General features: G+C 65.4%; 2 protein-coding genes across 2 annotated transcripts; both read left to right on the top strand.

The window, feature by feature from the left end:
* The first annotated feature begins 1,520 nt into the window (after positions 1-1,520).
* Positions 1,521-5,501, top strand: FGF17 (fibroblast growth factor 17). The gene is made up of 4 exons (XM_074928571.1): positions 1,521-1,550; positions 3,514-3,658; positions 4,699-4,805; positions 5,205-5,501. Exons 1-4 carry the CDS (start codon positions 1,530-1,532, stop codon positions 5,499-5,501), a joined length of 570 nt encoding a protein of 189 aa, XP_074784672.1. The 5' UTR covers positions 1,521-1,529.
* A 4,631-nt stretch (positions 5,502-10,132) lies between these two features.
* DMTN (dematin actin binding protein) lies at positions 10,133-19,785 on the top strand. The gene is made up of 16 exons (XM_074928650.1): positions 10,133-10,409; positions 14,233-14,296; positions 14,570-14,627; positions 15,323-15,397; positions 15,587-15,742; positions 15,891-15,935; positions 16,076-16,184; positions 16,345-16,401; positions 16,492-16,644; positions 16,745-16,854; positions 16,942-17,047; positions 17,274-17,338; positions 17,453-17,501; positions 17,768-17,775; positions 18,165-18,245; positions 18,354-19,785. The coding sequence occupies exons 3-16, from the start codon at positions 14,610-14,612 to the stop codon at positions 18,465-18,467; spliced, it is 1,146 nt and encodes a 381-aa protein (XP_074784751.1). The 5' UTR covers positions 10,133-10,409; positions 14,233-14,296; positions 14,570-14,609; the 3' UTR covers positions 18,468-19,785.
* The last annotated feature ends 175 nt before the right edge of the window (positions 19,786-19,960 follow it).

The following is a 19,960-nucleotide window of genomic DNA, read 5'->3' as shown; positions in this document are numbered from 1 at the left end:
CCACACTTGTGGCTATTGGGGGCTCCAAACAGCATTTGGGGCTGGATTCCCAGCCCGGGAGGTGAGAAGGCACATGGGGAGGGTCAGATTTGGGTTGTTAGTGCTGAATCAGGCCCCCCCACAGATGGGCGTGGGGGTACCCTGCCGCTCTCCATCGTGTCTTTCCCGTGGGACTCTTGTACTGCTGAGGAAACTGAGGCACAAGTTTGGAGGCTTCTGCACTAAACTGCTTGTTGCCCCCTCTGTGACACCCCCCCAGGGGCTGTTTTACCCCCCCAGGCATTTCCCCAGCTCCCTGGCAGGGTGTTTATCACTTAGCACCTCCCTGGCCGGGCAAAGGGAGCAGGGAGGGGGAGGCGATACCCCGTGGGGGAAGAGGGGAGGTGGCGGGGGGGCTGTGACAGGCTCCCTGGCCCCCCCTGTCCAGCATTAAACCCGGTTTAAAAATGCCGTAGCCCTTCTCCCCGTGCGGGGGGGTGAGAGGACAGTGACAAAAAGCATCCCCGGTGCCAGCGTGTCCCTCCCCGAGGCCTGGCAGGGCCCTTCCCCGCAGCATCCCCCCCCCCCATCTCCCATAACCCCTCTTCCCCTCCACTGGGGGGTGGGGGGGGGCTTCACTCCCTCCCACGCCGGGGACACCCCAAGCAGCTGAGCCCCCGCCTCCCCGGCCCCCCGCTCGCTCGCATCCTCCGCAGTCCCCGTTGCCTCCCGGGAGAGGTCCGGCCCCTCTTCGCTCGGGCTCTCCCCACCCTTAAAGGCTGCCGCTTCGCCCATCGCCCACCCGTCACCCCTCGCCGGGGTGGGTGCTGCCGGCTCGATGGGGTGGGGGGCTGCGGGTGCTGCCCTTGGCGGTGGGCAGCCCTGCCCTGCCCGCAGCCGCCTGTCCCGCTGAGCCGGGGGGGAGATGTAAAAGCGGGGTCTAACCCGAGGACGGGAGGCTGATGGGGTGGGGACGAAGTGGACAGGATGGATCTGGATGCCCCCGAGGCGTAGGACGTGCAGCCCCCAGGGCCGGAGGAGGAGGAGGAGAGGACCCGACCCCGGCTGCCTCCCCCATGCTCCCTCGCCGCTGCTGCTCCGGAGACGTTGGCATCGCACGTGGGCTCGGCGGCGCGGCCGCAGCCGGGGTTTCACCCCGCTTTTTCTTCGCCCACCCCGAACGCGGGGAGCACCCGAGGAAGGAGGGGACAGGCTGCTCCTGGGCTTTCCCTGCCCCGGCGGGGATGCGCCGGCGGTGAGGGAGGGCAGGTTCGCAGAGAGCCCGCGGCGGTACCTTCGTTTCATGCCGGTGGCTGGGGGGCTTCGAGGAGCGCCATGCAGCCCATCACCCTGCAGAACCTCTCCATGTAAGCCCCGCTTGTCGCGGTTCTAAACTCGGGTTTAGCAGTTTATTCTTCGTGCCGTTATTCACAGCTGTTCCTCGGGAGGTGGCGGGTTGCGGGGCGGGGGAGAAAACAACTAACCCCGAACAAAACACCTTGTTTCTTTCCCTTTTTTTTGTCTCCCGCTGCAGATGTTTCCAGCTGCTCATGTTCTCCTGTCAGACCCAGGTACGTGGATGTTTTACTAACCCTGCGGCAGCCGGGCAAAAGCACCGGCTCTGCCAGGGCCAAGCCAGCCGTTTGCTTCAGGGCTGCCCTTTGCCCTGGCACGGGGATTTCCCGGTGGCCACGGGGGGGCCAGTGAGTGCCCACCCCAAGTGGTACCCAGCCCCGGGCAAGGGGAAAGATGCTGCAAAGGTGCCGGCGGGGTTGTGTCCCCACCAGCACCCGCCTTGGGGGCTGCAACAGGCCAGCAACTGGGGTATCGAGCTCATCTTCCCCGGATCCCTGCATCAGCCTGGGCAAGGTCAGCAGGGAAGCTCTCCCAGGACAGGCAATACATTTTTGTATTTTTTTTTTTTTTAATTTTTTTTTTGCAGCCTTGCTTAGGGAGGGCCATGCCAAGTCCGTCAGCCTTGAGCTCTCAGAGCCGGGCTCTGCGCTTGCTCACGCCAAGGCCGGCTGCCGAGGGGGTTAACAGGGCAGAGCAGGTTCTGGTCCCCCCCCAACAGTGGGGTGGTGTGAGGTTCGACACCCCCCCCTCCCCTCTTTTCCCCCCCGCAACGCTCTCAGGCTGCACCGTCCCTTTTTGTGCGCTTTAGAAAGGCCGCGGCTATTAAAATGCACTGTTCCATATCAGCACCCTCTGCTCCAGAGCCCGAACAAAACCCCGTAGCTGCCGGCCCCAACAGCCTTAATATGTTCTCGGGACCTTTTTTCTTTTTTTTTTTTCTTTTTTTTTTTTTTTTTCCCAAGGTAAATGCTTTTATTTCTTTGAAAATGAGAGGGGAAGGGAACTGCCTTTGATGGAGAAGGGCCACCCCCCCACCCCAGCCCACCTCCTCAGCCAGCCCCAAAGGCTTTAAAGTGGATCCTGGCAGGAAATGAGTCCCCAGGCACACACAAAGATGGTGGGGAGATTGGGGGGGGGGCAGACAGTGCCCCCCACCATCCCATCCCGCTGCTGCAGGCAGGGCCGGGTCCCCTCATGCTGGGCTTCACACCCAGCGAGGCGACGCTGCAGCCCGGGGGGGTGTGGGGTGCACCCGGGTGATGCTGAGCACCCCAAACTGGAGTTCATCCCCCCCCCAGCCCTTTTTGGGCTGGTTTTTGGGTTGGTTCATCCAGGTTCAGTGTCTTTTGGGTGGCTCAGCCAGCTGTGGTGCTGCCTCAAGTCCCAGCTTCCCACTTACACCGGGATTAACCCAAGTCTCCTCTTAAAATGCGCGTTGCGAGGTGCTGGTTGGAGACCGGTGAGGGGACACCAGCACTAATCCCCTCCCCAGCTCATCTGCAGTAATTAGCTGCTGATTACCATACAATAACCCTCCTGTGTTTGTGCTGGTTGTGCATAAACTAGTTGGGGTCCACGAGTTGTTTTATTCCTCCGGTCCCAGGGCCGGTGTGTGCTTGGGGTGGACGGGGAGGGGACGGCTCTGCTCCGGGGACACCCAGGTGGGTCTCCCCCCGCCCCCAATCCTCCACGAGTGGGTGCTTCGCATCCCAGCCTGTCCCCAGTCCCTGACTGGGAGCAGAAGGTGCTGCCCGATGCCGCCGAGTGTCCGTCTGACCCCGGGGTATGGCCGGGAGCCGCAGCTCGACCCCGTTCCTGAGGGACCGGCCGGTTGTGCCCACGGGAGAGCATCCAGCCCCGCGTCCTCCCCCGCTCTCCGTGGGATGCAGAACAGCATCTCCTCGCCCGCCGAGCCAGTCCTCTCGGGTCCGAAGCGTTTGCTTGGTGCCTTCATCCCTGCTCAACGGGGATGATGGCTGGGAGCTCTTCCTCGCCCACAGCCAGGGGTGGCGGGTGGATTCCCGTGTGTGTGTGTGTGTCCCAGGGCAAGCCCCATCCCTCCTGCCCCGCCGGGCTCCCCACTCCATCCCCTTGCCGTCGGCTCTCCAAAACAAATTGATTTTATTTTTCCCTTTGTAAACAAAGGGGGAGAATCAACCGTCTCCTAATTTTAACCAGTACGTGAGGGACCAGGGTGCCATGACCGACCAGCTGAGCCGCCGGCAAATCAGGGAGTACCAGCTCTACAGCCGGACCAGTGGCAAGCACGTCCAGGTGAACGGCAAAAGGATCACCGCCACCGCCGAGGACGGCAACAAGTTTGGTAAGGGGCTGCCTGCTCCCCGGAGGGGTTTATCCCCAACCCGGGATAACCGCGTCTAGGCAAGGGCTGGAAAAAGATGGGAAAATGTCTCTTCCTGGAGTCTGGCAGAGGGAATGGGGGGTACAGGGAGGTTTTATTTGCCCCAGCTGGCTGGTTTTATACCCTAAAATCCTGTGGGTAGCTCCTGCGAGAGCACAGCTCCCAACCAGGCAGCGCTGACCTCAAAACTTCCAAAACTCACCCATTTCTCCGACACCACGCACCATTTATCAGCCCTATACTCAGGGCTTTTGCTTTCTAATCTCTTCCCAACGTGCAAGAGGCAACATTTCCTGGAGGAGAATCACCTGATCAGCCTCTTAAATATCCTCCATACGTGGTGGGCAGAGCCCACCCTGGTCACATCACCTTTCCCCGGCGGGGTTTGCCGGGGAGCTCCAGCCCTGACGCCACGCTGAGGGGCACCCCAGCCCCGCCAAAGCCAGGCTGGCATCCCCAGGATCTTTGGGAAAGGCTTTTCAAAGCCCAGCGAGGCCGATTCGCCACCTTTCCAGGTCTCCCTGTCCGCTCAGGCGGGGGCTGTCGGGAGCGCAGGGCCCGCCGGGGTCATTGGTTTCAGTGTCGGCTTCCAACCTTTGCAGCCGCCGCTGTGTTGTAGAGAAACAATGAGGACGAGGATAATTAACCCGCCGGGTGCTGGACTCGGTTTAGCCTTGGAGAACCCATTGAACCGCCGACAATGAGGATGTGCCGGGGAGGGGAGGAAGGGGCCGTTGCTCTCCCCTTCATCAAACACCCGGTTTGACTCTGCTGGGTTTTAACAAAGGCTCTTTAGCATCATGGCCGGGGAGCGTCCCCTGGCAAGGGCTGCCCTGCCCCGGCTCGGCCTCCTCCTGGCCCCGTCGGGGAAGGGGAAGGCAGGGAGGGATGCTGGGGGGGTGGGATGGATGTAGGGAGAAAGGAATGGGGTGGTTTGGGTGCTGGGAGCTCGTGGCGGGGGTGCCGCAGCCCCCGTGGGACACTTGCCCCCTTCCCGACAGCCAAGCTCATCGTGGAGACGGACACTTTCGGGAGCCGCGTCCGCATCAAGGGGGCCGAGAGCGAGAAGTACATCTGCATGAGCAAGCGGGGCAAGCTCATCGGGAAAGTGAGTCCCGGGCCCCCCACGCTCACCCTCTGCCTGTTTCCCCCCCCCCAGCCCCGTCCCAGGTCCCCAGAGCTCAGCCCAGGCACCCCACCGAGCAGCAGGACCCGGGGTGCTCATCCGGGCTGGTCCCCATGGCCCCACTCACAGGGGCTGTGTTGGTGCAGTGGGGAGGGGGCTCTCCCTGCCCCCCCTTAAATCTGCCAGTCCCTTTTCTCCTCCATCAGCCCAGCTCCTGCAAGGAGAAGCCCCTGGGGTTGCTGGTGCATCGGGGTGGGTGATGTGGTGAGCAGGGCAGGGATGGGCTTGGGGGTGGCAGCGCCTCGAGGATCCCATCCCCAAGTCCCCCTCCCCATCCCCACAGGTTCTAAGAGCCCCCCACCCTCTCTCCTCCTCCCGCAGCCCAACGGCAAGAGCAAGGATTGCATCTTCACCGAGATCGTGCTGGAGAACAACTACACGGCTTTCCAAAACGCCCGCTACGAGGGCTGGTACATGGCCTTCACCCGCAAGGGCCGGCCCCGCAAGGCCTCCCGCAGCCGCCAGAACCAGCGGGAAGCCCATTTCATCAAGCGCCTGTACCGCGGGCAGCTGCCCTTCCCCAACAACGCCGAGCGGCAGAAGCAGTTCGAGTTCGTGGGCTCGTCCTCGCCCACCCGCCGCACTCGCCGCACCCGCGCCCCTCGCCCTCGCACATAACGCCCGGCAGCCCCCCGGACTCCCCTGCCCGCCCCGTCGCCGGGCCCTGCCCTCCTCATCCTCACTTCAACCTCGCCACTCTGCCCCTTCTCCCGGCACCCTCCAGCACTGTTTCTTCGCCCCTTCTTTATTCTAAAGATGCTCTATTTTTATACTCCTTTTGGGCACCACAAACAGCTTGGGGCACGGTCACCGGTGGCTGCAGCCCCACGCTGGGCTCCCTTCGTCCCCGGAGCATCCCCTGGTCCCCACGTTCACCACCCAGTGCCTTCGCCGCCCCCCTCTTGGCACCCCCTTGGAGACTTGTCCCCGTGCCGCCACCCAGACACGTTCCTGTCCCCCACGGACGCGGCTCTTGCTGCCGGGGATGGAATCGGCACCGGCCACGAGACGGAGAGCCGGGCCCTGGGCTCAGCGGGATGCTGCGAGGGTGAGGGGGTCTGTCCGTCCGTCTGTCTGTCTGTGCAGCTCCCGAGGGGAGGTGGAGGCTGGGGGGAGCCCGGGCAAGCAGACCCCGGGGCCAGCACTTGTATCCCCATGGCCGTGGGGTCTCTGCGTTATTTATTGGAGGGGGGGGGTCTGTGCCCTGTCCTGGTGGCACCGGGGTGCCAGGGATGTGGGGACACGGGTGGGTGCCCACCAGGCTCTGCTGGCCAAAGAGAAACTGCCTTTAGGTTATTTTGATTGGTTTTGATTGGTTGTTTTTGTGTTTTGGTTTTTTGTTGGGGTTTTTTTTTTTTTTTTTTACAAGCTCTGCTGTTTCCTTTACGAGTCAGTTTTAGGCCTAAACACTTAGACTTTGGAGTTTATTTGTGTAAAGGAGGAAACCCCAAGGCAAATAAAAGTGAGTGTCTAGACTGATGGGGCCTGGGGGAGTTTTCCTTGCCGTGCCGAGGCTTTGTGCCCGCTGGGATGAGGGGGCACCCAGCACCCCGTGGCAGGAAGGTGGTGGTGGCCACCGTAGGGGACTCCCCGTGTCCCCATCCCTGTCTGTGCCCCCCTGCTCCATGTCCTGGGGGGTCCCTGTGGCATCCTGGGGGTCCGGGCCACACTCTTGGCATGGTACCCAAAGAGGTACCCGGCACCGGGGGCCACCGGCTCGCCCACCCCGTGGCAGCCACTGGTCAGGGTGACTCCCCCAGCCCCAAGGTCGGTGCCCCCAGCCCCATGCCGTCCCCCCCACCCCCCCAATAATTGCTTTTCCCCCTGACAATGCCCTGGGAGGTGGCAGCCGGACGGCGGGGAGGATGTAATCCCCTAACCGGGGCTCACCCAGCCCCTACAAAGCCCCGCCAGCATAATACAGGCACGAGGGGGGAGCACGGCTGGGGGGGGCAGTGGGGAGAAAATTATAACAGTTTGAGTTAAATGAAGCTTTAAAGCAGAAGAGAAATGCAACACCCAGCAATTACGGCCGAACAATGCGCCCGGGCGCTGCCTGCCCAGGTGTGGCGGGCAGGAATTAGCTGAGCGGCCGGGGTAATTTTTTTTTTTTTTTTTTCCCCTCCTGTTTCCTTCGGCCCCACAGCCCCGGCTCCTTGTTTCCGCAGGAATTTGAGACATTCTTGAAAGGAGAGGGCTTTAAGAAAGGGGCCGACTGGATCCGGACCCTCCCTGCCCCCGTCACCCCCTCCCCAATTTAGCCAAAGCTTCAAAGGTAGAGGAGTTCCCTTTGTGTAATCTCCGCTTTAATTTTTCCCCGTCCCTTTTTTTTCACCCCCCCCTTCTCTTCTCCTTCCCAAGCCCTTCCTCTCTTTTCTTTCAGGGTTTTCCCCTTCCTCCCCTCTCTTTCTTCTCGACCTCCCGGGATAGAAAGGGCTCGGAAGGGTGAGTCCTTTTTAATTATGGCCGGGGAAGAAAAAAAAAAACCTCACACTGCTTCTTTCTTGTTTTTTGAGGTGAGACCTGGGGCGGGGGGCGGAGGTGGGGACAGGAATGTCCTCTGTGCAGAAAGTGCACTGGAGGGTGTCTCGCCCCGCCGCAGCGTGCCCAGCTTTTCCCAAGGCTTTGCTCTCCGGCGGGCTCGGGGGCAGGGGGGGGCTTGGGGGGGGCTGCGCAGCTAGCCAGGGCAGCTCCCCCGAGCCGTGACCCCAGAGCAACCCCCTCGCTGCAGAGGTGATGGGTGCCAGCCCCCTGCCCCGCTGCCACCCCTAGCCAAGGGGTCCTTGCACCCCCACAGGCTCCCAGTCCTGACGCAGGGCTCCCATCATCTGGACTCGGAGCATCACTGGGCTGGTGGCCCCGGGGGACATGGGACATAGCCAGGACACCCCTTGCAGGGCAGGTGGCCACTGGCTCCTCTGGGATGATGTCCCCTGCAAACCCAGGAGCTCCGCAGTGGGGCAGCGGGGACAGTTTTGGGTCGGGCAGGTGCCTCGCAGAGGGGTGCAAGGGCTGTGACCTCCCTGGGGCTGCAGGAAGGGTCCTCGCCCCTGTCCCACAGGGTGGTGAGGCCGAAGGTGCTCCTGCACATCCTCCATCACCCGGCGAGGCCGAAGGATGCTCCTGCACATCCTCCATCACCCGGCGAGGCCGAAGGATGCTCCTGCACATCCTCCATCACCCACTGAGGCCCAAGGATGCTCCTGCACATCCTCCATCACCCACTGAGGCTGAAGGAGGCTCCTGCACATCCTCCATCACCCACTGAGGCTGAAGGATGCTCCTGCACATCCTCCATCACCCACTGAGGCCCAAGGATGCTCCTGCACATCCTCCATCACCCACTGAGGCTGAAGGAGGCTCCTGCACATCCTCCATCACCCACTGAGGCCGAAGGAGGCTCCTGCACATCCTCCATCACCCACTGAGGCCGAAGGAGGCTCCTGCACATCCTCCATCGCTGGGTTGCGGCGGGAGGCGGTCGCTGTAGCAACGTGCCGTGCTGCGCAGGGGAGGGGATGCTCGGCGCAGGCATGGCTCCCGGCGGACAGGCAGCCCTGCCTGCAGCGGGCCATGGGCTCCCTTGAAGGTAGGGCTGCGCTCCCCCCTGCCCCCGCACCCCAGTGCCCCCCCCCCCGCCCCCAGCAGCCCCCCCACTGGCAGGGGGCCGGCAGCTGCCTTGGCACTGGCTTTGAAGGGCATCGCCGGGGTGAGGGGTGACCCTGCGAGGCCGCTGGCACATGGAGGGGGGGGCTCCGGGTTTGGGTTTTGGTGGGTGCCCGCGTGGGTGCGCGGTGCCCGGCTGGTGCGTTTCCAAACTCCTCCCTCCCCCCGAGCACCCCCGGGGTGCTGAGCGCGGCGGCGGGTGGAAGGGGAGGGGGGGCGCAGCTCACGGTGGGTGTCACGGCCGGTTCAGCGGCCCCGGGCGCAGGTGGCAGCCGCCGCGGTTGTCTTCATGCTTGAGAAACTGGGTTAGTGGGGGGGAGGCAGCCGCAGCCTCGATTATTCATAGGCACGGCCCCCCCCCACACCCCGGGAGGAGGGGGCGGGGGGCAGTGAAGCCCCTTTAGCGTGGGGGCATCTGGGGGCCGAGGCCGTGACGCTCGTGGTCAGACAAGCCAGGCGCTGGCACCAAAGGGGGGGTGTGTGGGGGGGGTGTCCCCCAGGGCGTGCATCCCTCCAGATGTGTACACTTAGGGGTGTGTGCGTCCCCCCCAGATGTGCACCCTTGGGTGTGCACACACACGCACACCCCCAGATGTGCACCCAGGGGGTCCAGCGGCCCTCGCTTGAGCCAGGAGGGAAACTGAGGCAGCAAACGGCACCGAGCCGGGGAGAGGCCCCAGCAGCGGAGCTGTCGCCAGGCAGCGCTCTCCCACACACCGAGCCAGGAATAGACGCCGGCTCCCGGCGCTGCGGCACCAACGCAGCCCCCCCCCTCCCACCTCCACCACCTCTGGGGGGGTCCGACTGTGGCACCGGTTCTGTATCGTCTGGGCCAGGCCGCCCCCCCCCTGTCTCGAGGGGTTCTGGGGGGGACAAGAGTGGCTGCAGCCTCCCTGCCCTGCCCCAACTCAGCTTTGGGGGCTCTGCCCCAGGGTAGGGGCTAGACAGTGCCCCTCCCCCCCAAAAAAAAAGATCTCGGGGGGTCACTGGGCTCTCCCTGACAGCACCTGCAGCGATCAGGGGTTGATTTTTAGCCCCTCCCTGGCCCCCGCTGGGCTCTGTTGGCCCCGGAGATGGAAATTCCTGCCCTGTTTCCCCTCCCGGCGCAGCGAGGGGTGGGTGCCGCGCTGGGAGCACCCCCAAACCCACGCTGGGGATCAAGCCAGATGGCGGGGGGGTGAGGGGGGGGGCTGCCATCCTCACCCACCACACCACAGCTCAGCCCACGCACCGTGGGGTGCTCAGCCCCCCCGCGACGGGGCTCAGGGGGTGCCGAAACCCCAATCGGAGGCGGCGTGGGGAAGGGGGGGGGGACACAGGCATCCATAGCTGCGTCCCCCCATTCGCAGCAGCAGCTGGAAAAAGGGGGTGCCGGGGACCCCCAGCACCGCCCGGGCAGTTTCCGACAGGGGGGTTTATTGATGTTTTCCTCCCTCTTTGTGCCGGGGAAGCGAGCGGGAGCGAGCGCCAATACTGCTTCGTCATGATGCCGGCTAATTCTCCTCTTGTTGGGAAAGGGACTGAGCCAGCAGCAGAGGTGGGGAGATCAGCAACCACCCCCCCGCACCCCCCCACGCACCCACCCACCCGCGTACGCCCTACCCGGCACCCCGGCTGGGTTATCGGTTCGGCGGGTGGCCAGGCCGCGGGGCTGGGGCGAGCAGATACGCTCGCACGCTTGTCACGCTCTCGGATGCGCGTCGCAGCGTGCCGGCGGGGGCTCGGCCGCAGCCAGGGCAGCTGGCCCGGCAACCCGCGGGCTAATTCGGTGGCCTGGCAAGCAGAGAAAGCCAAGGGGGACCCCCTCGCCCCCACCCCAGCTCCTCACGGCTGGAGGGATTGCCATCTCCTCGTCTGTAGGTGAGTGGCCAGGGTGGCTCGGTGGCAAGGGAGGGAGGTGGCCACCCGTGGGGACGCACAGCGCCGCGGGGGGGGGTCCGGGGGGGGGGTCCGGTTCATCACGGTCGGCATCAGCCACCCTTCGCTTGCCCGGTGCCTTTCGGTGCTGCTGCTCCCCCTCCCCTGGCTCTGCGTAGCCCCTGCTTCTTGGGGGGGGGGGGGAGTGTCCCCCAAATCTTGTCCCCCATCTTCTCCGGGGCTGCCGTCATGGCCCCCCCCCGCATCTTCCAGCGCTGCAAAACCGGCCGCCCATGCCGGGGGGGCCACGGGGATGGGAAGGGCGGTGACCTGAGGCAGGGACATGGGCTCCATCACCGGGGGGGGGGGGTTACCCCTCCCTGGGCTCCCACACGCATCCCCACCACACCGGCACCGTGCTCCCAGCACCCCACTTCACCCCACAACTCCCCCTCCTGTCCCGGGACACCCCCCCAGTGGGGCCATCCCCTGTCCTCCTTCCCTGGGGAGGCCAGAGCAGCCCAGCCATTCCCAGCCCCACTCATGGAGCGAGTTTGTGGGGTCTCAGCACTGTTGCTGGTGGGAAGGGAGGGGCACCCCCATCCCACTCCCCCCAGGCACAGGCTGTGATGAGGTTTGATGCTCCCTGTGTGCAGCGTGGCGGGGCCGTGGCGGTTGGGGGCTCACTATGGGGTTTTGGAGCCCCCCCCGCTCCTCCTGGCACCATCCAGCTCCACTGACAACGCGCCGAGGGGCCAAACCCCCCACTGCAGCGGAGCATCTGAGGGGGGCGCAAAGCTCAGCCCCCTCAGGTCTTGGCCATCTCCGGGGCAGGGTGGGGGGTCAGCTCGTGGCCGCAGGCGTGCGGGGCCGGTGGTCAGGCAGGGCTAAGCCCAGCCTCTCCCAGGAAGACCTGGGCCACCAGCTGCCACCTCGGCCACGTCCCCCTGCCCGGTGTCCTGCCAGGCGGGTGCCTCGCTGCGGTGACCCCGCGCCCGGCATCGGGGAACCCAGGACTCTGCCACTGCAGGGTGCTCGGTGCAGGACACCCCGCGGGCCCTGTGCAGGGGGGTTTTCAGGGACAGGGGGGTACCACCAGGCCCTCACAGGGTCCCTCCTGGCGCCTCCGCGTGCGGGATGAGCGGGCTAATCCCATTTTAATCCCAGATTACGCACCACGTGAGCCACTGCCCAAAGCGGGCTGTGGCATGGCCATCGGGGAAGGGGGGGGGCCGGGCATGAACCCCCCCTATCCCGGAGCTTTAAGGCCAGTGTCATGCTTCCCCCCTCCAAACTTGTCGGGGGGCTCGGAGCCTCCTGGCCGGGCTGGGGGGGCCAGGAGAGGAGCTGGGTTGGCCCAGATCCTGCAGATCCCCACCCTGAGCCAGGGAAACTGAGGCACGGAGCAGCCCTGCATCTACGGGAGGGGACAGGGGCAGGGTGCCCCCTCCGCCTCACGGGATGGAAAGATCCTAGGGGCCAGCTGGTGGCTTTTAAGGCCCCCAAGGTGTCTCTCAGCAGGGCAGGGTGCGATGGCACGGAAGCCATGGGCTGTCAGTAGCCAAAGGGTCGCTCCACTCTGCCGGGTGATGCTCCATTGGGGAGGGAAAGTGCCAGAAACAGGACAAAGGAGGAACCGGACACCGGTGAGATGTGGGTCGGGGACCCACGTGCTCCCCGTCGGCTTGGCCCCGCCGCGATCGAGTTGCCGGTGGGGCCCCCGCGTGCGGTGGTGCCTCGGTTTCCCCCGGCGAGGCGGGGAGGATGCTCGGTGCCTCTCCCGTCATGTGTGTGTTTGGGGTGTGCGGTGGAAGGAGGAGGAGGAGGAGGAGGAGGAGGCCGGGGCTGGGCTGGGAAGCACCGGACGCCGTTCCCAGGGCTGGCGGGAACTGTCTGTTTGGGGAACTTGTGACCCTGCTGTGTCCCCCCCACTTCCACTGCTGGCAGGGAGCTGGGACAGCGATGGGAGCGACAGGGTGTCTGTGCCCAGCACCGTGACAAGGACAAGGCAGGCAGTGAGGAGGAGGAGGAGGAGGGAGAGGGGAGGAAGGCTGGGGGTCCCTGCCCGCTTCCCCCCCCCCACTGGGGCGAGGGGGTTCGCACAGCCTGGCCCCTGGCCCGGGCGCTGATGGCTTTGACGGCTGCGAAAATTCAAATCCGGATTTCCTCGGGGTGGGGAGGAGGGAACTGGCCTCTTCCCGCAGCAGCAGCAGCCCTCCCCACGGCGCAGCGGGGAGGGGAGGGGGGGGGGGCAGCACCCCTGCAGCCCAGCGAGCCCCCGCCAGCTCGAGGTCTGTCTGTCCGCCCATCGCTTCTCCTCTTCCCGCACATCCCTGCCCAGCACCTTTCTCCCCCCTGCTCCGGCGAAACACCGCGGGTACAACATCGCCCCGGGAGGGGGGTATGGCCTTACAGCACCCCCCCACCCCGCTCCCCCTCGCCCTCCTGGCCAGGAAAATCCCAAACAACACGCCAGGCCGGCCTTATCTCGGCGAGCGTGCGGGTGACCTGCCGGGAAGATTGGAGGTTGCCATGGGGAGAGCGGCTGCCATGGGGCGGTGGCTCGCCGCCTGCGCCCAGATAACGTGTCCCCGTGTCCCCTGGCCGGGGAAGGGGGGGGGCACGAACGCGGTGCTGGAGCTGCTTGTGCCTCTCCCCGCACCCCTGGCTCCGGCTTGTTTTCCTTCCCCGCCAGCATCCGCATCCACCCGTCCCCGCACCCACCCTCCCGCCAGCCTCCGTCGCTTCCTCTGCCTCCTGCCATTTGCTATCTCATCCATCTGCTCGCCGCCACCTCCCTGTGCCACCGCGGCCCCACCGCCTCGTCCCCAGCCCACCCGTGTCCCCCCCAGGGCCGTGGGGGGCTGTCCTGGCTCTGCCACTGGAAAGTGTGAGCTCATGGGTGCGTGTGGCGGGCAACGCTCAACGCTCACCCGGACAATGCCGCCTTGTGCCACCCTCGGGGACAATTCCAGGGTGCCCGTCCCGCCAGCACTGGGTCCTGCAGACCCTTGGGAGGTGCCGGGTGTGGGTGCAAGGGGGTGGGTGACAAAGCTGGGGGTTATTTGTGGGCTCAAAGGAAGGATGATGCTTGCGTGGAGCAGCTCAAACCCGGCAGAGCCTCCTCGTCCCGGCTCGACCCTCGTTGGAGCGAGCCCAAGGGTTGTGCCTCGTGCCGGGCCGGCTGCTGGCAGCTGGAGGATGCTCCGGGTTTCGTCTGGTCCTTTTCCATCTCCGCATCCCGCAGAGATGGGCTCTGCACCCGCGCTGGGTGGGTTTGGGGGTCCCCAGAAGCGGTGGCACCTCCCCAGCCCTGCGGGCAGGTTGCTGGAGTGGCGGGTGGGGGGGGGCCTCAAGGCTGGAGGGCCCCCAAGGCTGGAGGGCCCCGCGCTGCTGTTGCTGTTGTTGCCTGGATTGCACGAGGTTTCCCCAACGCCCTCCCCTCTGAAAGGAGAAGTTTTGAGGAGAATGGGGAATTTTCCCCTTTGTGTGCGGCTTTGTGGGTTTAAAGCACAGGGAGGGCTCAGGCCCGGGGGCTGCGGGGCAGGGGCTGAGCGCAGCACGCCCGTCCCGCTGCCGCTGGAGCCTTCTCGAGGCCACTCGCTGTCGGGGGACAAAGGGCTTCATTACCTCTGCTCCGCTTGCCAGCCCTCGTCAGCAGCCACCGGGCAGGACGGGCAGGGGCGGCACGCAGCAGGGCAGGGCACTGCGGGCACCGGCACGGGGAGGGGAGGTTTTGCAGGGTGACAGCGGGAGGACAAGGTTGAGTTTCACACCGTTGTCGTCCCCGCCGGCCGTTGTCACCTCTCTCCGTCTCCCGTTGCAGAGGCAGCACCCGAGCCCCAGCCAGGCGTTAGCACCCAGAGGGATGTGGAGCCACAAAGGCAGCGGTGAGTGGGGGTCCGGCGTGTCCCAGCTCCTCTCCCCAGCCCCGGGGCAGATCCCGGAGCCTTTTGGCCACCCTGGAGATGGTGACGTCCCCTGGCAAGCCTGTCCTGCTGCCAGCACGTGTGACAGCGGGGCTGTGCCAGCCTCAGGTCACGTTAGGGTCTGGTGCACGGGGGCGTTGCTGGGCTCTGCCCAGTCTCACTGCCCTCGGGCACCTCGGGGTGCTCTGTGCCCACCCTGGCAGTGCCCCGCAACCCCCCGCTGTCCCCACGCAGGACCCTGTGACTGACACAGCCCCTCCAGCCCCACAGCTGAATGGAAAGACTGCAGAAGGTAAGGGGGGGGCCGTGAGCAGGGTGCTGGGGGGATAGAGTAGGGGTGTTGCAGGTTGTCAGCGTGCTGGGGGCCATGAGCAGGGTGCTGGGGGCATAGAGCGGGGTGCTGGGGGGTTGCCAGGGTGGCTGGGGGCCATAGGCAAGGGGCTGGGGGCCATGGTCAGGGTGCTGGGGGGTTGTCAGTGTGCTGGGAGCATAAAACAGGGGGCAGGGGGTTGGCAGGGTGCTGGGGGCCATGGGCAGGGTGCTGGGGGGTTGGCAGTGGGGAGCCCTGCGCCCAGGGAAGACACACAAGGGCTGGTGGCCAAGTGCAAGGGGCTGGTGGCCAAGGACATGGTCAGTCACGCTGGGATGCTGCTGGCAGGGCCCTGCCTTCCTCCTCCTCCTCCTCCTCCTCCTTCTCCTCCCAGCCTGGCAGCACCATCTAGTGGCAACGTGCCCTGGCCAAGCCACTGTCACCTCCCGGGTGTCCCCTGCCCTGGCCCACAACGCTGAGACCTCGCACCCCTCCTGCAGTACCCCCTCCCCAGGGAGGTTTTGCCCCCGCTCACGGAGGTCCTTGGGTGTGTCCGTGTCCCCCCCCCCCCCCCCCCCCCCCCATGCCCCAGGGTCCTGACCGTGACCCTGAGCCCCTTCCCGGGCTGGTTGTGCCGAGGATGAGGTTTACTAAAATCTCCCCTTTTTTCCTTCCAGCAACCACTGACCTCCCCTGGGAGCGTCTGTTCCTCCCGCGGGTCCAGTGTCCCCGGGTCACCCTCCAGCATCGTGGTAAGAGACCCCTCATGTCCCCCCCCCCAACATCCCTCCATCCGTGGGGGTCAGGTTGTGCCTCCCCAAACCCTCTCCATCACCCCAGCAAGACCACGGAAGATGCCAGCCCTGGGGAAAACCCTCCCTGTTGCCCAATGTTCCTTTTCTGCCCCCAAAATATGACGGGTTTTTTTTCCTTCCTTCCAGGCCAAAATGGACAACGAGGTTCTGGGCTACAAGGACCTGGCTGCCATCCCCAAGGACAAAGCGATCCTGGACATCGAGCGCCCCGACTTGATGATCTACGAACCCCATTTCACCTACTCCCTCATGGAGCACGTGGAGCTGCCCCGGAGCCGAGAGGTGAGGGTGGCCCGGGGCCACCTGCATCCCCCATTTTTTTGGGGAGGGCCATTGAGGGGAAGCCCCCCCCACCCCACCCCACTGGCTAGAGGGGTCCCAGAGGGCAGATGTGGGGCTACTGGAATAAATTGCTTCTTGCCTTCTGCAGCGCTCTCTGTCTCCTAAATCCATCTCTCCTCCTCCATCTCCGGAGGTGAGTACCGACACTGCTCGCCCCAGCGCTGGGATGCAGGCGGGGGGGAGCTCTGAGGAGATTTGGGGTGAGGGGAGGGGGGGGGGGGGGGAGATGAGTTGGCCGGGGGCTCGCTGCTCACTGGCCACGCTTGCCCATAGGTCATCCGGGAGTGGCTGGAGAGCCGGACCCCCGGCAGCACCTCGCAGCCCCCCTCTCGCCAGGGCGGCAGCTCGGCCCGCAGCAGCGTGCAGCACTTCCACCGACCCGGTACCGTGAACATCCCCCCCCTCATCCCACCGTCCCCCCCCCGGCACTGCCTGACCCTGAGCCCCACCATGGGAGTGGGGGGGGCTGCGTGAGCCCCTTCGCAGGGCTGTGAGCTGCCTATTCCCAGCCCCCAACCTTTTTTTTTTTTTTTTCCTTGCAGAGACCGACACGACGGAGCTCAATATATACAAGAAGCCTCCGATCTACAGGCAGAAAGGTGAGCGGGAGGGGTGGGGGGGTGGTTTCCCACAGGATGGGACACCCCGGGGCGCTGCCTCACCGCCCCCCCGCTCACCGTGTCCCACAGACCATCATCCCGGCACCCACCACGGGAAACATCTCATAGAGGACTTGATCATCGAATCCTCCAAGTTCCCGGCGGCGCAGCCCCCAGACCCCAACCAGCCCGCCAAGATCGAGACCGATTACTGGCCGTGCCCCCCATCCCTGGCCGTCATGGGTAGGTGGGGGGTGGTCGAGGGGGTGGGCTGCTCCCCCCCCCACCCCGAGACTCCGTGGGAGCGCTGAGGATAGATCTGCCGTCCCCTTTTTGCCCCCAGAGACGGAGTGGAGGAGGCGGATGGCCTCCAAAAGAGGGGAGGAGGAGGAGGAGGACCTGACCGAGGAGATGAAGAACCTGCGGGAGCTCCAGAGGCAGGAGCTGAGCAAGGTGAGGGGCAGAGCGGGCGGGTGGGCACCCTGCGAGGGGCTGGGGACGTGCTGACACCCATCCCCACCCGTGTCCCTTCGTCCCCAGATCACCTCCAACCTCGGGAAGCTGATCCTGAAGGAGGAGATGGAGAAATCTCTCCCCATCCGGAGAAAAACCCGCTCGCTGCCCGACCGGACGCCCTTCCACACATGTACGTGGGTCCCTTCCCTTCTCCACCCTGCCTGCACCCCTGCCACCTCCTGCACCCCTGCCTGCACCCCTGCCACCTCCTTCACCCCTGCCAGCTCCGGCAGCCCTGCCTGCACCCCTGCCTGCACCCCTGCCTGCACCCCTGCCACCTCCTGCACCCCTGCCTGCACCCCTGCCAGCTCTGGCAGCCCTGCCTGCACCTCTGACAGTCTCTTGCTCTCTCACAGCTCTGCACATGGGGAGCTACAAGAGCTCCTCGCTGCCCGCCTCTGGCAGGAGCACCCTCACCCGGGTGAGTGGGCAGGCAGCTGCCTCCACGCTGCAGGGGGGGCGGGGGGGGCCCACACAGCCCCGGAGAGGGTCTGGGGGTGGCACCGCTCTGATGCTGTCCCCTGTCCCCCTGCAGCTGCAGTCGGCAGAGTTCAGCTCGGCAGGCAGTGAGAAGAGCAGTCCGGGTGAGCATCGGCTGGGGGTGGGGATGTGGGGGTGTCCCGGAGGGTTTGGGGGTGTCCCGGAGGGTTTGGGGGTGTCCACAGGGATGGGGGATTCGGGGTGTCCACAGGGATGGGGGATTTGGGGTGTCCCCAGGGATGGGGGATACTGGGCTCAGCAGAGGGTGGAAAACCACCTCTTGGGGCTTGTCATCACCCGGGGGAGGATGGTGGGGGGGGTCCTAGAGGGGGGACCCCCGGGCTGAGCCCTGCTCCTCTCTCCTCTCCAGGCCTGCAGGTAAGAATCATCCTGCTGCCGGCGCCGAGAGCCAGCGAGGGGGTGATGTATGCCGGGTCGGGGGGGGGACGACAGACAAGGGGCCACCTCTGATGGATGCCAGGGGGGGGAGAGCTGGAGCGGGGGGCGCTCCCCGGGCTGGAGCCCATCACCTTGGCTTCAGTCTGGGAGGGAGAGAGCAGCCCTTTGGGGAGGGGGGGGGTCCGGGGCTGACGCCAGGCTTTGCCCCCTCAGAACGGGCAGCGCGGGCGCATGGACAGAGGCAATTCCCTGCCCAGCATGTTGGAGCAAAAGGTGAGTGGGGCTGGGATGGGAGGGGGGGGCTTGTGCAGGGCTGGGGGAGGGCTGTGGAGAGGGTCTTACAGCCTCCCCACCACCCCCCCTTGTAGATTTACCCCTACGAAATGCTGATGGTGACGAACCGAGGCCGCGTGAAGCTGCCGCCCGGGGTGGACAGGACCCGGCTGGAGGTAGAGGCTGAAATCTCAGGGGGGGGAGAAAAATTGGAGATGGGGGGGGGGGGATGAACCCAGCACCCCATCACCCTCCTCTCTTCCTCCCCTCCCTCTTCCTCGCAGCGGCACCTCTCCCCCGAGGATTTCCTGCGGGTCTTCGAGATGCCCCCCGAGGAGTTCAGCAAACTGGCCCTCTGGAAGCGCAACGAGCTGAAGAAGAAAGCCTTCCTCTTCTGAGCCTTCCTCCTCTGAGCCCTCCTCCTCTGAGCCCTCCTCGGCCCCGAGCTCAGTCCGTGTCGCGCCGTGTAACCGCTTTAGGGCTCTCAGCTGGTTTTTACTAGCCCCCCCCCCCATTTTTTCCCTCCCCCCCCCCAGCTCTGCCCCTTGCCTCGCTGCTCCTGCAGGCAAAGGGTTGGGGAGGGAGGGGGGGGGGGGGGGGCTCTGCCTCTGCTCCCCCAGCTCGCAGTGGGGTGGGGGGGCAGGGGGCAGACCTTGACCCTGGAGCAGGCACGGTTCAGACGGGAGAGGGGAGATGTGGGGGGGGTCTCTGTGCTTTGTGCCCCCCCCTCGCGGGGAGGGTAAGGCCTGGCTCTGGCACGCAGGCAGCGGGGTGGCTTCTTTTCCTTTCTGGGGGGGGTCGGCTGCCTCCAACCTCCACACCCAGGGTGCTCCCCCACACCCAGGGTGCCACTCTACCCCTCGGGGTGCCCTTCTGCCCTCCCCACGCCTTCACCCCGAGACTTGGGAAGCGCCTGGGTGGGGGCCGACTCACTGCCAGACCCGTGTGCTCCTGGCAAAGCCAGGCCGGCACCCTGCCTTGCCTCCCCCCCTCTCCTCCACTCCAGCCCCCCCATTTAACATCCCCCCCCCCTCTCCCAGGTCCCTCCTGTGCCGAGGGCCGCAAGGACACACGGACACTGCCAAAACCTGCCCGGCACCGGGCAGAGGGCAGGGCTGGGGTGGGATGGGGCAGGGGGTGACAGCGGTGGGGAGCGGGGTGTCACAAGGGGACCCCCCCCCAGCAGCTCCTGCTGCATTTAGAATGCAGCACGGTGATGCAGTGGGGGGTGCAGCTGGGCAGAAAGAAGCAGGGGGGCGGGGGGGGGGGTACAGCTCGATGGGCAGCGCTGCCTGGGCCCCCCCCCCCCCCCCCACTCCTCCTGCCGCCACACAGGCAGGGGCTTCACACCGGGCAGCACCTTCCCTTCTCCCACCTCTCCCGTCTCCGTTTTGGGCAGGACCCCCGCACCCCCCCACACAGACACACTCCCCCCACGCTCCCCGGTTTCTGTTTCCAGCCACTTTCCAGCCGCTAGACCTTGTTGGGATGTAAAGAATGTAATTTATTGGGAAATCACTGGCCCATACTTGCCTTTCACTGCTACTCTACAAACGACATATCTATAAATATATATATAAATATGGGTTGTTTTCGGACTGGACTACGGTGATTCACTTTCTCTGTTTTGTTAGAGTTTATTTTATTTGCTGGTGTCGGAGAAGCCGCGTGAGAGTGATTTTTTGCTTACAATTAAAGGTGAAATGGCTTTATCCAGCCCGGCTCCGCTGCTTTGCTTTTTTCCTCTCCCCCTCCTCCCCGGTCCCAGGTCCCTGCAGATGGCGATGGTGCTCCGAGAAGGATGAGGAGCCCTTCCCCGCCTTCCCACCCCCCCCTTTTCAACCCCCCCCCCCCGGCCGGGCTGTGCTGGGGGCCCGCGGGGCGTGTGAGA

The sequence above is a fragment of the Athene noctua genome, chromosome 28, assembly GCF_965140245.1.
Source record: "Athene noctua chromosome 28, bAthNoc1.hap1.1, whole genome shotgun sequence".
NCBI lineage: Eukaryota > Metazoa > Chordata > Aves > Strigiformes > Strigidae > Athene > Athene noctua.
The sequence above is the reverse complement of the archived record's forward strand: the minus strand, read 5'-3'. Positions and strand labels throughout refer to the sequence as shown.